General features: G+C 43.6%; 1 protein-coding gene across 3 annotated transcripts in view; it reads right to left on the bottom strand.

The window, feature by feature from the left end:
- The window catches only part of lmf1 (lipase maturation factor 1), a 577,648-nt gene that overhangs the window by 17,049 nt on the left and 543,948 nt on the right, over positions 1–16,651 (bottom strand). For all 3 annotated transcript variants that reach the window (XM_078240186.1, XM_078240187.1, XM_078240188.1), the window contains one exon: positions 7,187–7,299. In XM_078240186.1, coding sequence (XP_078096312.1) covers positions 7,187–7,299 — 113 coding nt within the window. The remainder of the gene's footprint in view (positions 1–7,186; positions 7,300–16,651) is intronic.

Raw genomic sequence — 16,651 nt, 5'->3', positions numbered from 1 at the left:
TCATATTAATATCTTGCAGTTCCTCATTTACACTAGTCCCTTTATTTTCCATTATTGCTGGGAGGTTTTTAGTATCTTTGTGAAGACAGAAGGTATTTGTTTAGTTTCTCTACTATTTCCATATCCCCCATTACAAATGTTCCTGGTTCCGCTTGTAATGGATCCACATTTGTTTTTGATAATCCTTTTCTTTAAGTTCCCTTCCTTTAGAAGTTTTTACAGTTTATTTTTATGTTTCTCACTAGTTTATTCTTATATTCTGTTTGCCCTTTCATAATCTTTTCCTTGGTTCTCCTTCACAGAATTCTAAAATCTCCTAATTCTCCGATTTACCATTTTTAAAAACCAGCTTTATACATCTCTTCCTTTGATCTAATACAATCCTTGATTTCTTTCGTTAGCCACAGTCGAAACACTTTCCATGTTTTGAGGGGTGAGGCACATGTGAAGGACAGGGGTACAGTTTGTGGGCAGAGTGAACAGACTATTAAAATTAACTAACATGGGAGCCAGGAAGGGAAATTAAGTGGTTAGCAGTTTAGTGGGGTCAGACCGCGAGAGCAGGACAGAGGTCTCATGGACACGGTGAGCTCAGAGAGGGTACAAGCTCAGGGTTAGGGCAGGAGGGTACCTTAGGGAAGTCTGACCCACTGGGCTAGGGGAAACGAGTGAAGAGGCAGAGAGGGCAGATAAGATGGTCTCAATCTCAATGACAAAGAGGTCCATGAACACTTGCTGGAGATGAGGGTTGAGGAATTTCAGAAGACAGAAAAGAAGCCGGGGGTTATCTGTACATCCCAGGATGATCTGGAATAGTAAGCAATTTTGGCAGACAAGAGCAGAATACGACAATGCTTTGTGTGGCCCAGCTACATCTGGCAGTGAACCAAATGGGACTTTTTTCCCTGGAGCGTAGGAGGCTTAGAGGTGATCTTATTGAGGTCTATAAAATAATGAGTGGCATAGATCAGCTAAAGTCAACATCTTTTCCCAAAGGTAGGGGAGTCTAAAACTAGAGGGCATAGGTATAAGGTGAGAGGGGAGAGATACAAAAGGGTCCAGAGGGGCAAGTTTTTCACTCAGAGGGTGGTGAGTGTCTGAAATGAGCTGCTAGAGGTAGTAGTAGAGGCGGGTACAATTTTGTCTTTTAAAAAGCATTTAGACAGTTACATGGATAAGATGGTTTGAAGGATATGGGCCAAATGTGGGCAATTGGGACTAGCTTAGTGATTAAAAACTGGACAGCATGGAAAAGTTGGGCCAAAGGGCCAGTCACAGCTGGTGACGTTGGTAGAACAACCCGTGGGCAGTCTGCATTTTTGCATGGATTTATGGCTAAATCACAAATGGGCGGCCAACACAGATACTGGGTTTAGAAATCAGGCCCTTTTTTAGACATAAGAATGAGTTGTCAATTAATAAAGGTTGCATTTTGTGGGGAAATCAAGGTTGTATTTCCTGTAAAGTACACACTGCAGCTGCTATGTAATCTTTGTGATCAACACTCGGGGATGAGCTTGACAAAATGCCAAAACTTTCTTTGGTGGCCAGGGTTAGAAAAGGACATAGAAGACAGAGTGAATGGTGGAGAGTGTGTCAAGTGGTAGAAAAGAGGCTGTCATTGGTATCCTTGCAAACATGGAAATGGCCAGCTACAGCGTGGCAGGAGCTGCAGATAAATCTTGAAGAATTTGATGGGCAATAGCCCTTCAACAGCTAGTCGCCATGATAGATAACCATTCAACGTGGGTTAAGGAGAGGTCCCAATAAATCAAACAACAATTAACTAAACTCGAGATAGTTTGTTGTATTCACAGAGGAAACTGTGTCTGATAATAGTTTTGTTCAGAAGAGTTTGCAAAATTCATGAAAACCAACAGGGCAAAACACACTAGAGTTCCACCCTATTATCTTGCTTCAAATGGAGCAGCAGTGCACACAGTACACATTTTTAAGGGTGCTCTTGTTAAGCAAATGTTAGATAAAAATTGAAGAAATGTCAATTGTCATTGAATCACAACCTGGCAAGTTTTGTTGCTTATTTATCGTACTGCACCTCATACTGTACCGGCACTTCACACTATACTGGCAGAACGTTAGCCGAATTGTTTCTCAGAAGACAGCCTAGAATGAGGTTTGCGCTGTTGAAGCCACGTTTAGCACAGTCAGTAGAAGACAAACAACCCAGGCAGAAAGTGGATTATGATAGGGGTGGAGTGAGAGAAAGATGTCTGAAGTTCAATCAAAAGATGAAAAGTCATTATATTAAGTGGTTGAAGTGTCTACTGGAAGAGTTGTGAAAATGGGTGGTCCTCAAACATATTTGGCTAATGTGCTTCATAGTGGAAAAGTTAGGTCAGTACATGTAGATGATGTTTTACTTTCAGAGATTCACAAAGAAGGAATTTGGGAAGAATGAAATACGTCTGATGGTTTGGTAGTTGGGATACATATAGTTACTCAAAAACAAGTTGTGCCTGAAACCAGTTCACATCCGAGTTAGCATCAGATAGACATTTCTGATGAAGTGGAAAATTGAACTGAAGATCAAGGATAAAATCAGTCTTTGTTGGAAAAACTTTTCAGAAGGGGTCATGGTATTTCCCAAAGTTCTGAAGGTTTGAGCCAAGAAAGGAAGTGTCATCTCAGGAATAGGAACCCAGTGATTAAATTGAGTTTGCAAATAAATGAAGAACAAGAAACATATGCAAGTTGTGTGGAATTTTGAAGATTGTGCAAAGTTCTTCATTAAGGGCAAGGAGTATAACAGCAGCTTCTTGTGGACATTTCTGCATGTATGTACATAAGTCAAACCAGCATTAACCAGTTCAGTTTGGTACTTGGACTCCATGCGCATGTACTAATCTCTTTTTGTCCTACAAATACATCCAGTTGAGTTTGTATTTGAATTTGACAGCTTCATTGTCATTCTTCCCGATAACAGTTTTTACAATTCCCAGATTCTTTAAAGTGGATTCAAATTCCAGTGCTCAAATTGTCAAGGTGGGATTTAAACCCACATTGAAATTAGTCCAGTTGTACGCAGCCGTACCTTATAGCAAGGTACCAGACGGCTGTTGTTGACCAGGAACTGCATTCTAATAACATTCAGCATCTTCAAGGGAGAGCAGGAATTAAAATGAAATCAAAAGAATATCATTTTTATAATCGATTGCTCATTTTGAAAGAGGTGAATTACATCGAGTGCTTCAAGTGTTAAAAGATAGACTTAACCCCTTGAGGGCTGACCTTCCATGGCTGTTATACTCACTGTAGGCTGCGATTGTAAGATACCTTTGATCAACGCATGAACTGTATAGTAATCTTGCTTTGGTTGAATAGATTACTTAATGACCAACTTTGAAAGCAACACAGGCCACATTCGCTTCAAGTATATTAGCTTTTTTAAGGATAAATAAATTAAACATGACCAGAGATTTGTTAGAAAAAGCAAGACCAGTCCTGGTCAGCCAATTACTTGCGGGGGGTTTGGGGGGGCGGGGGATGGTGAGATAACATGGACAAAAAAAATGCAATATAAACTAAAAACCGCACGGCTATATTCGTAATGTTATGCTTAGCACTTAAGACTCCCGACAGCTGGAATTAATTCCAGAGGGGAGCAGCTGCTCCTAGGCAACAGCTGGGAGGTTTTGGAGGGAAAACGTAATCATGTCTTGTGTCAGGATTAATGGCCTGACAGTCCAGCGGGAAATTGGGCATCCAAGAGCAAAACTGAGCAAAGCAGGAGTTTTACATCTCTTTTCCTTTTGTGTAGTTACTGCAAGTCAGTGCTCTCCCCCATAAAGTTTCACTTTCTTTCTCTCCAGTGCCACTCTTTAAATCACTAAACTTGTGATGTAAAACCTGCTGTTGTTCTAGGTTACTTTTTTACTACTATTTTACCAGTTTTGCTTTGTGTTTCTTTTCGGTTAATACTGTAAGAGAGGTAGAAAAAAGTCTGTTTAAAATTTTAGGCTGCGATATTATCTTTCTGGAGGCTTCTGTGGGTGGCTGTTTTAATTTGTTTGCCATGCTTTCTTTTTCTCTGTTTCCCCACAGCAAGAATTTCTGGCCAAGAAGATAAAAAGGCAACCGACTTCAACAAAAGAAAGAAGGGAAAAGGAAAGGATGAAAGGAAAGAAACACATTTACAGCTCAAACACTACCGGCCACTGAGACTTCTAAATAACAAAATGAATCCTAGTAAATGACAAGTGATAAACTCAAAGTGAAAGAAAGAACATGCATTTTATACAGCACCCTCTTACTATCTTGAGATGTCCCAAAGCATTTTACAGCTAATGAAGTACTTTGAAATGTAGTCACTGTTGCAATGTAGGAAACTCAACAACTAATTTGCACATAGCAAGCTTCTGCAAACAGCAATAAAATAAATAACTTGATTTTTTTTGATAACTTTGGGTGTGAGGTAAAGATGGGCCAGAATTCTCTGGCTCTTCAAGTAGCGCCGTGGAATATTTTGCAATTCACAGGGTGGATAATCATTGCCTCAGTTAGCTTCTCATTTGAAAGATAGCCCTCTTGACAGTGCAGTCCCCCTTGTACTGCAGAGTCTGGAATTTGGAGTAGGATTTGATCCCATAACTTTCAGACTCAGTTAGAACCACTAAGCTAAAGCTGGTCTGCTAAACAGGGCTAAGGATGGAAATGTGGGCCATGTCAGAGGTGGCTGTGAGTAACAGATAGAGAAGCCACTGTCATATGTTGATGCAGGGAGGAATTAAACCATGAAACGATGCTTCATATTTTCCTTTATCCCCACTATCTTTCATCAATTTTCTCCCTCCTGCCTAACCCCCCATTTTATATATAGGAAGAAAGGCAGTCAATGTCAAGAACTTTGCAAGGTCCTGACCTTGCCCTCAACAGGCATCATGTGTTTACAGGAGGTGCTAGGTAGCCATTAGAGTGCACCACCTATATCAGAGCTCTTCTCAACACTGAGCAGCTGAGGTCAGCTACCTCAACACAGATAGTGGTTCGTCTATGGACCTTCCTGGCCCACATAGGTCTGATACTCAATGCCTTAACTGGCCCAGCCATTGGGGAGCAGCCAATTCACTCAACAATGATCAGCACATACTGTACTTGATGTCAGTCCATTCAAATGTCAATGAGTCAAAGAAGTTATTTACTAGTTGTGGATGGGGCAGGACAAAAGAGGCATTTGGTTGGTTACATATTAGAGGGCCTATTCTGCCAATTTTTGCTGTTTTGAAGTTATTAATTACTCCAAATGCTTATCCATAGATCAACGCAATTTATTTACAACAGCAATTTACTCTAAGGTCAATGCCTCGCTTGAATTGGCATAGGAACAACTTGTGTAATACAGTGCCTTAAAATAGCAAAACAACCTAAGGCAGAGGCACAAGTCACAAGTGCGTTAAGACATTCTTTTGGTAACATGACTCACGGTCATTCCTAGGTTATGTACAAAATAAACAGACATTGGTTGAATAATATGGGGGGCCCCAGAGAAACCACATCTTTGTGGAATGAACAGACCCCCACGTCAGCCTGCCCCCACAGCCATAAAGCACTGAGAGGCAGATTAATGAGGGCTGAGTGGCATTTCCTTGCCCTCTGGAGCTGCCGGCCAAACGAGTTGGCCATCAGCTGCTTCAGTCCTGGCAGCGCCAGGGAGACGTCAACAGCCGCTGCCAGGTCTGCTCGATAACAAAGGACCCCAAGGCTTTGGATTCCTGGAACAGGCACATCTGGAGTCTTGGGCAGGGAGTTTTTGGGTTGGTGAGGAAGGGTGGGGGGGGGGGTTGGGTTTAAGGGAGGGAGTGGGTAGGAAGGAAGGGGAGTAAACCTTAAGGGAAGCAGCCCGAAGAGCTTCCTTCCTTCCTGCTGTTTAACAACTTGAGATAAAATGTCAGGCTTCCTGCTCCTTCCCTGCTGCCCACATCAAACATTTCATCGCGTGGGTGGCCATACTATCAGGGTCAACTGGCTTGATGACAATCCTAATTGACCCTGAAGTGTTGATTTAAATATGGTGGGCATGTGCTGAAATCGGCAGCCCACCTTCCCCCACATTGTGGGGTCAGCTCAGAAGTAGACGCACACCCCATTTTATGCACCCCTCCCAGGAGAAACACACACAAGTCAGCACATGGTGTTTGCAAATAGTTTACTAGTGCTTTGTCTGTCTGATACTGTCACACATTTTTCTTTTGATGGAAAATTAATGCTTCAAAGGCAAACAGCGCATGGTTATTTGAGACCCTATTTAAATACTTCATACCATTCGCTAAAGGGTGTAGCCAACACAACAGGCTTCCCTTAGAATATCCGTTATTGGTTTTCATGTGACCAGTTGGAGGGGGAGACAGTGATATAATGGTAACGTCACTGGACTAGTAATCCAGAAGCCCAGGAATGATGCTCTGAGCTTCAAACCACACCACTGCAACTTGTGGAATTTCAATTCAATTAATAAATCTGGAACTGAAAGCTCGTCTCAGGAATGGTGACCATGAAACTATCATCGATTGTCATGAAAACTCATCTGCTTTGGTAATATGCTTTAGGGAATGGAATCTGCCATCCTTACCTGGCCTGGCCTACATGCGACTCCAGATCCTTTGAAATGGCCGAGCAAGCCACTCGGCTTCTAGCCTCTAGGTTCAAGGGCAATGAGGAATGGGTAACAAATGCTGGCCTTGCCAGCGATGCCCACATTTTTTGTTTAATTACAGATCAATCAGATTTTTAATCCCTTAATGCTGCTTTGAGCCTGGAAATAAAGGAGCAGGAAAAGTTCCGATGATAATTTAATCTGTGGCGATTTGAACCACAGTAGATATCGTAATGGTGAAATATTTCAATACTATAATTGAATTAACCTTACATTCATTACGTATGTGAACTTGGGACAAATGGTCAAAATCCTGGAGCTCCCTCTCTAGCAGCACTGTAGGAGTATCTTCACCATTCAGACTGCAGTCATTCAAGGGGGCCCACCAACATTTTCTCAAGGGCAACATGGACGGACAATAATTCCTGTGAAGTCCACCTCCTGTGGATGAATTTTAAAAAACGTACTTGGGATTCCTACTGATTGAAACTAAAAGGAAGAGGACACTCTCAGCTGAATACCGCCCCCAGCTGAACTCAAAGCGGGCCAAATAAACAAAGAAATAGGACTTCTCACCTTGGTGCTCCTCGATTCTCAAAAGGGTTGTGTGCCATTAGCGACAGGGTAAGGCTATCGTTCATCAGCAGTCTTCCTGCCAGGTGGATTAACCATTCATTTTGTTCATAGGTCTGGAAAGTTAATAGAAACAAAACAGAATTTGTTACCATGCACTTTTCCGGAGATCGTAAGAGTACCAGCTTGAGCCCTGGACGTGCCTATCTGTCAGGACAGGAGTTGAGGAACTGCTGGAAGGAAGGGGAGGAAAATCAGCCTCATTTTGCTCTCCCAATTACTATTTGTGATCCCTATGTATGAGAAAGATGAGGACTGCCGGAACCCAATTTAATGATCTGACATGGTTCAGTGTCTGTCACATGACCAAATAGCCTTCACCACTACAATGCGAGTGATTCTGATTTGCTGTATTTTCCGACAACATCCCCTTACCGAATTGTGAGCAGTCTGTTACAGTCAGAGATGTTGCAGTTTATTAAGCAGTATCATTGTGGGCCAAATTCCTCTGTTTGCAGTCCATGGAGAATTCCCCCTCATTGCTTCAAGATAGTGTCATGGGATCTTTTCCACTCACTCGGGAAGGGGGACAGTCCCATTGGTTAATATAACAACTGGAAGATGGCACTCCCTGCAGTATTACACTGGAGTATCAGTCTAGAGTTTGTCTTCGGGTGGGACTTGGGGCCCCACAACCTTCTGACCCGAAGGCAGGACTGCTGCGCTTTGAGCCACAGCTGACAATGGCAGCGGCTCTACCATCACCTCTGCTGAGATCACCGACCATGGCATAACAAGCGATTGGCTTTGGTTCCTTCCCAATCCGTATGTCTCAGTTATCTGCTGCCAGAATCAGTGGATATTTTGGCAAATTCCTACGGTTCCTTTCTCTACTGTCACTAACACTCCCTCATTGCTAGTGATTGCACCTTTAGACATAGTGGACATGGTGCATTCTTCTGTTTAGCACAAACATACCAATCAGACAGTAAGGATTGGTAGTACAATAAAGTGGGTTCTTTATTTGAAGATCAAACTATATACATGCAATGGTAACTAGGAGACTATGTGGACACGCCTGACCTGTCGGATTGCTATTGTGTTCTGTCCATAGAGTCATGGGGTTATACATCACAGCCTGTCTCGTGGTGGCTAGTAATGGACAGCAGTGTCAGATATGCTCCCTTAAAGGTACATCACAACACTGCACAGCAAGTGCAGAATTCAAAGGCTCTACCAATAATAGCACAACATCTAATTAATCTCGGCAGCCCTGGGGCAAGATTTCCACACAGAAGTACAAGTAACGCAGTATGAGCTGCAATGAGATTGGAAAACAGACTGAGGAGTTGTTGATGGGTTCACGCATGCCAATTTGGCAAAAATAAAGATAAAGGGCCCGGTTTTACCATCAAGTTGCGCCCGTTTTCAGGTGTGAAAACTTGGTAAAGTCGGGCGTGAGGCGAGTAGTGCGACCCGCGACAGCTTCCGCGCCCGTTCCCCCTTTACCAAGCGGCTATAATGATCGTCGTCAGGACCGCGCCCAAAATGGGCGCGACGACAATTTAAATGCATTTGCATGCATTTAAATTGACAATGGGCTGGACGCCCAAACTTACCTGCATTTCCCCCTTTATCACCGCGTTCGCCCATCCAGATTCGGCGTGAAACAGACATGGTCTGCAAAGGTCCGATTCGGGCGCTCCAACTTCTGAGGAGGTAAGTTTAGAGCTTCCGGTGGCTCTCTGCTTGAGATCGGTGGTGGGGGAGGAGGCAGGTCAGATTGCTCTCTGGTGGGGGTGGGGGGGGGGGGGGGGGTGGGGGGGGGGGGGGGGGTGGAAGGAGGCGGGTCAGATGGCTCTTTGGTTGGGGAGGGGAGGGAGGAAAGTCAGATGGCTCTCTGGTGGGGGGGGGAGGCGGCGGGTCAGATGGCTCACTGGTGGGGGGGGAGGAGGGAGGTGAGTCAGATGGCTCTCTGGTGGGGGAAGGAGGGGGGTCCGCTGCCACTCTGCGTGTGATCAGTCAGGGGAAGAGGGAGGGGCCTGTGATCGGTCTGGGTGGTGGGGCAATGTCTGTGGGGGCTAGCGGGGAGGCATTATCGAGCCCAGGAGCAAGGTGGCAGGGGAGCAGCATTCTATCATTTTTTGTACTGCGCATGCGCAGTTGAATGCTCTGATAGGAGCTGCAGGGTTTTGGGTGCGATAAGCCCCACCCACAGGCGTCTGCAGCGCGATTCAGAATCGCTGTTTCTTTTTCAGGCAGAGTGCGTATGGAGGCACCTGAGAACAGGTCTAAAAGTTGGATCACTCCCAGTTTCAGCACTTAGAATCAAAATGGTAAAATCAGGTCCAAAGTCTATACTCAGAATAGGATAACAATTATATAAGGCCAAGGGCCTCACAAGTACAAGCTGCAGTGCATAAGAAAATAAGAGACGTTAAGAACGGAGAAGGTTGTTCAATTGGTTGACTTTCAGCACCTTAGTACCCAAACTCCCTCATTGTTATATCTAACTGCACTTTGAATATTGCTAACGATACTGCCTTTGCTACCTGTTACACTCCCAGCTCACATTAAGAACAGAAGAACATAAGAAATAGGAGCAGGAGTAGGCCATCTAGCCCCTCGAGCCTGCCCCGCCATTCAATAAGATCATGGCTGATCTGAAGTGGATCAGTTCCACTTACCCGCCTGATCCCCATAACCCCTAATTCCCTTACCGATCAGGAATCCATCTATCCGTGATTTAAACACATTCAACGAGGTAGCCTCCACTACTTCAGTGGGCAGAGAATTCCAGAGATTCACCACCCTCTGAGAGAAGAAGTTCCTCCTCAACTCTGTCCTAAACTGACCCCCCTTTATTTTGAGGCTGTGCCCTCTAGTTCTAGTGAACAAGTCAGATGCCAGAGGGAAACTTGGATTGATAGATCCTAACTTGCTTTTTTGGCACCATGGACAAATTCACTGCAGTCTGCTGATGAACTTTTAACACAAAGAATAAAACACTTACTAAACAAGTAAAGTGAACCATATTATACCAGGTAAAAAGGTTGGAAAGATCTCAGTACAGACACAAGAATATGATTCAAATATCCACTATGCCAGGTATACCTTTACAGACACCCATAAATTTGGAAAGATAAAACAATTTAACATATCAGACTTATACTCAAATATTCAGGACAAGTATGCAGTCCATGTGAACCAACTGACAAACCATAAACAGATACACTCCAAAATAAATGACCGATGTGACCAAAGCAGATTATATGGATTTCTTAACAGCTCACCCAGACACTTGTTACACTGTATTCCAACTAGTCTCACTGAAACTCTGTCTTTACCACAAGGTTTTCCAATTTCCACTTTTGAAGAACTCACCTTGATATTCTCTCATTTGGACAGCTTCAACAAGAATCCACCTCCAGGGATTTAATCTCGCCTTCTGAGACTCCTTTCCCCCGTATTTCCAAATACACACATGCTTCACCTTCCAAGCACACTTTCAGATATTTGGCCACGCCAAGCTGGACACTGCCGCTCCAAAAGAGTACCTTTACCCTTATGATCTGCAGCAGGAAGTTATAAACCTCTTGGATCTTCAAGGTTTCTCTCAAACCCATTTTGCTTGAAGTCTGCTCCCCGCAACTCTCTCCCTCTCTCCGCAATTCAAAGTCAATTGCTCTGCTCCTTCCTCTCAACTTCTTTTTCTGATCTCTGTCCTTGTCCTTTACCAAGGACTGGCTTCTGGGATCTGTTTCTGACACATTCCCTTGTTTGGAATTTTATTCTTGATTTGGGAGCTCTCCCTGTCCCCCTCCCTTTGTCGTGGTCCTTGGGACATCTTCTCTGCAAATGTGCACCTCTTCAGATCACTTGACATGCAGTTTCACACTGTTTCACTTTTCTCCTTCTACTCAGGGCCGGGGCAGTCCCCCTCCACCACCACCCATCTCACCCTGCTTGCACAGTTTAGTAATTAAAATAATTGATCAGATGTGAAGCACTATGGGACCCCCTGAGGATTTCTGATGGAAATGCTGAAAAATAATCTTTTTTTAAATCATTAATTGAAGCCATCTCTCTTCCCTGCTTTGAAGTAGTATTTTGGATGTATTTTGTGACCTCTGAACTTCCAAGAACTCTTACTTTTCTGCCCAAATATTTAAAACATTCTACCATTAAGATTATTCAATCTTCATTCATGTAGAATCCAACAAAGCGGAGATGAAGAGAATTTTATTTTTAGCCATTGTTTGGGTCTGGAAATGCATTGCCTGGAAGGGAGTTGGATGACTGCTTGGGGATCAAGAACTTGCAGGGCTATGGGCCAGGTGTGGGACTAACTGGATAGCCCCTTCAAAGAGCCAGCGTAGACAAGGTGATTCAAGTGGCCTGCTTCCAAGCTGTAGATTGGCATGGTGAAATTGTAAATGCGTTCCTTTATACATGGTCTCTGATATGTCCCTGCAGCAGTTTTGCTTGTATCAGTAATTTTCTTCAATTATCCATGGAATTTGGGCATTGCTGGCTTGGCCAACATTTATTACCCATCTCTAATTGGCCTTGCGTAGGTAATGATGAGTTGCCAACTTCAACCCTTGTAGTGTAGGTACATCCACAGTGCTGTTTGGGAGAGAGTCCCAGGATTTTGACCCAGCAATTAACAAAGGAATGGAGCAAAGTGAGAAATGTCAGGGTGGTGTGCAACTTAGAAGGAAACATGCTGGTGGTGGTGTTTCTGGTGCCGAGGGCCTTTGGGGGTCACAAGTTTGGAAGGTGCTGTCAATAGAGCCTTGGCGAGATGCTGCCAGTGTACCTTGTAGATGGCACACACTACAGCAACTGTGCATCAGTCGTGGAGGGAGTGAAATTTCATGGTGGTGAATGGGGTGCTGGTCAAGTGGGCTGTTTTGTCCTGGATACCGTTAAGCTTCTTGAGTGTTGTTGCAGCTGGACTTATCTAACAAGTGAGGCGTATTCCATCACATTCCTGACTTGTGCTTTCCAGATGGACAGGTTTTGGGGAGTCAGAAGGTGAGTTACTCTCCACAGAATTCCCAGCCTCTGATGTGTTCCTGTAGCCACTGTATTTATGTGGTTGGTCCAATTAAGTTTCTGGTCAATAGTAACAGATGAAATGTTGATGATGGGGGATTCAGTAATGGTAATGCCATTGAATGTTAAGAGGAAATAATTTCTTTCTTGTCAGAGATAAGAGGGCCATGCGATGATACTCCAGGAATAGGTTCCATCACAGTAAACTAGGAGAATTAGCATTGACACTCTAAATGTTTAATTACTATTTTAAATTTTGATAGGCGTTCCTTGCTTGTGACTTGCAGCAGAATTGCAATCTTTGTACATTATAAAACAACACAAATGCTGGATTGAAGCAGCAGAGGTTTACAGTACAATTGTTATGCTACTTCTCTGGGGCAGTTTACATGGAGTAATCAAGAATGGATTAAAAGTTATGGCTGACAAATTTGTTGACAAGTCTATTTAATGAATTACGTGGTCTGATGGAAGAAAATTTAAAAAATAACAACAGAAAAAAGAACGGAGCTGCTTCCACTTGCAAGAGGCTGGCAAGTCTTAGGAAATGGCTCATGCAAAGACACCAGATGTGGAGAAATCGCAAAAGTCATCATCGATAAATCTTTCAACAATTCAGGACCTGCCAGCAAATACTGATTACACACAAACAGCATCACTTAATGACTCTAATCAACAAAATTAAACATGTCAACACAGTGGGAGATGTAGTTCAGTGATTTAGCGGCACAGAGCATGCTTTGCAAACATAAGGCCTTAGAGTCCCTCTCTGACAGTTCCAACTAATTTGGCAGTACAAATCACTTTGGCTCAGCCAGATTGACGAAGATAGCATTTCCCTGCTTGTTTCCATGTTCATATGGTCATGGCACATGTTAACATGTGGCCTAGTCGTACCCACATCATGCCTTTATCATGCTATTAGATAAATGCCTGATGAAAGGTCCTGAAGTTTTGCCGTGACTGCAGACTCAAAATGCATGTTGCGTCGTACACAGAATCATTTTCTTTTGAAACTCTAGGGGACAGTGTAGTAATGCAGGAACTTGAACCCACATGGCTTTAACTATGCCAAGGAAATTACATCCAGGCTGAACATTCATTTGTTGATAATCAAAAGCCAATATCCATCTAAGCTCTAGGAAACCCCAACATCAGAGTTAATATCATAATTTTAATATCAAGTGCTGAAAAGCATGTTCAGTTTTGACGAAAGCTGAATCTGGAGCATGCACAAACTATTGTTCAGGGCTGGGGAATAACCTCAGGCTATGGTGTCGCTGCAATGATTAAAAACATTTGCTTAAGGTTCAGAGTATTGTTTAAAAATCGAGTTGGAATAACAATGTTAAGACAAATTAATAAAAAGGAAAAGTGGAAGGGTAATCTGGCAGTCCAACCACTTCTAGCATACCCAATGCACTTAAGGGAGAAGCTGGATAAACACACGAGAGAGAAACGAAATAGAAAGATAAATTCATGGGATTAAATGATGTAGTGTGGGAGGAAGCTCGGGCAAGCATAAACACCGGTGTGGATCTGTTGGGCCGATTGGCCTGATTCCATAAACACTTTATTAGGATTCATATTGACTGTGACCCCTTTTGCCAAAGGTAAGGCAGGAAGAAGGAAAGAGAGAGAGGGAAATAGAAAAGGGGGGAGACGGGGAGGGAGAGGTGACAAAGAGGTGGTGAGGTAGAGGATGGGTCTCTCTGTGCCTCAAGTAGATAGATACGTCACCCAACCTGGTATTCAGCCACCCAGATCAACAAGATTCCAGGTTCAATGCCTGATCGGTACAATTGATTGATGTCAACCAGTTCAAAAAAATGGGAGCGTTGCAATTGGGTTCAATGTCCCTGAGTAGAATAGGGAAACCAATCAACCAAGATTACTGTTCTTCAACACAGAATAATATAACAGAGGAGGAGGTCATTCGGCCCATTATGCCTCTTCTAGCTTTCTGAAGGAACTATGCAACTGGCCTCACTACCCTGCTCTTTCTGCATATTCCTACAAATGGCTTCTGTTCAAGTATACATCCAATATCCTTTTGAAAGTTATTTTTGAATTTCCTTCCACCACCTTTTCAGGCAACACATTCCAAATCATAACTCACCCCCACCCCCTCCCCCCCCCCCCCCCCCCACACACACCACCACGTTCCCCCACTGCACCCACCCCCACACCCCACTCAAATGCCAGACTTTTTTAAAACCATTATCTTCAAACTATGTTCGGCCAGTGGAAACAATTTCTCTCTGTCTACTCTATCAAAACCCTTTATTAATTTTGCACATCTCTCTTAAATCTCCTCTTGACCCTGCAGAGTGAGAGATTTATGGTCTTAGGCCCAAGTTTCCTGGGGAATAAAGGGGAGTAGGTAGTCCTGCATGTTAAGTGGTATCCCAACTGAACAGAAACAACAAAATTTTGGGATCCTATGGTGAAAGGGGCCACAAACAAATAACTCCCGAGCTTGTTTTCATCGCCTCCAGGTAGAAAAGCTTTAAATTCAACAGAAAAAAAAATGCAATTTGCACATAAAACAATCAGCACTTCTTTATAAGGAACATGTGTGGGTAATTTAGGAGAGGGAGGGGTGGGGAACTCCACCAACATCTGTTTTGATTTGGTGGGATAAGTTAGAAACCTAGTTAAATGTTAATGCTGATATTTTCCCTCTTGTCTGATGGCAGCCCAGAGCTAGAATACGGAGGTTTAACCGGCAGTGTGAGAATTGGCCTTTCGTTGTTGTCCATTTGGGTGAGGAATTTCAGGTGATGGAGCAGAATATTATTCCACTTGTGGCCACCCAGTGCAAGAACCCGGTTATTAAGGACAGGCGCATCACGCAGTTTAGCTCCTTCCATTCTTCATAAAAAGCTACTTTCTCTGATTTCAGCTGAAGACAACGATTTTCATTTCTCTCACCAACAAACCTTGGAACTCTTTAAATGACGGTGCTGACAATTTGGACATTTAAATGCAATGGGTTAACACCCACAAAGAACTGGACTAGGATTGCCTCAGTTCATTTTCTGTAAACGGGAGGAACAAATTGCATTTATAGCACCTTTCATGACCTTAGGAAGTCGCAAAACACTTGACAGCCGTTGAAGCGCTGTTTAAAGTGCATTCATTGTTGTAATGGGAGCCTTACAACCTGTAGACAGAAGAGGTTTCAACCCCATCAATCTGGGCTGGATTCCAAGAGTTGAAAGACCACTGTTGTAAACCTCCTTTGCACCAATCAGTCCCCCCAGAATCAAGTCTTTAGAAAACAGATGTGTTATCAAGGTTTTTGTTATCCATGAGTTTAAAGATAACGACTTCAACAAAATAGGTCTATTCACCCTCAGGTAGTTGAGAGCAGCCCTCCAAGAGTTCTCCATTCCTCCAAATCTGCTCTTATCCACATCCCAGATTTCATGACATTGACCTTCTCCACCATTCAATATGATCCTAGCTGATTGTCACCTAGAACTTCACATCCCGGCCCGCTACCCAAATCCCTTGATTCCCTTAGAGACCAAAAATCAATATATTCAGTAATGGGATACCCAAAACCCCAAAATTCCAAAGATCCACAACACTTGGCAGTGAGGCTATTTTTCATTTCAGTCCTAGGTGACTGTCCCCTTATCCTGAAACTGTGTCCTGTGTTCCAGATTTCCCAGCCAGGGGAACAATTTCTCAGTGCGTTTTCTTATTTATTCACAGGATATGGGCTTTGTTGACTAGGCCAGCATTTATTGCCCATCCCTAATCGCCCTTGAAAAGGTGGTCGGAAGCTGCTTCTTGAACAGCTCCAGTCTATGTAGTGTAGGTGTGCCGACAGCGCTGTTAGGGAGGGCATTCCAGGACTTTGACCCAGCGACGGTGAAGGAATGGTGATCCATTTCTAATTCAGGGTGGTGAATGGTTTGGAAGGGAAGTTCAAAACGGTGGTGTTCCCAGGTGCCTGCTCTCCTTGTCCTTCTAGATGGTAGCAGTTGAGAGTTTAGAAGGTCCTGTTAAGCAGCCATAGTGAGTGCCTGCAGTGCATCTTATAGATAGTAGACACTGAAGCCAGTGTGTGTCAGTAGTGGAGGGACTGAATGTTTGTCAATCAAATAGGATGGTTTATCCTGGATGGTGTCAGGCTCCTTGAGTGTTGTTGGAGCTGCACTCATCCAGGCAAGTGCAGAGTTTTCCATCACACTCCCGACTTGTGCCTTGTAGATGGTGGACACGCTTTGGGAAGTCTGAAGATGAGTTAGTTGACACAGGGTTCCAAGCTTCTGAACTGCTCCTGTAGCCACAGTATTTTTGGTCAATGGTAAACCCCAGGATGTTGATAGTCGGGGATTCAGTGATGCTAATGCCATTGAGTGTCAAGGGACAATAATAAGATTCTCTCTTGTT

The sequence above is a fragment of the Mustelus asterias genome, chromosome 23 (genome assembly GCF_964213995.1).
Source record: "Mustelus asterias chromosome 23, sMusAst1.hap1.1, whole genome shotgun sequence".
Classification (NCBI taxonomy): Eukaryota; Metazoa; Chordata; class Chondrichthyes; order Carcharhiniformes; family Triakidae; genus Mustelus; species Mustelus asterias.
This window is presented reverse-complemented; position numbering and strand designations above follow the sequence as displayed.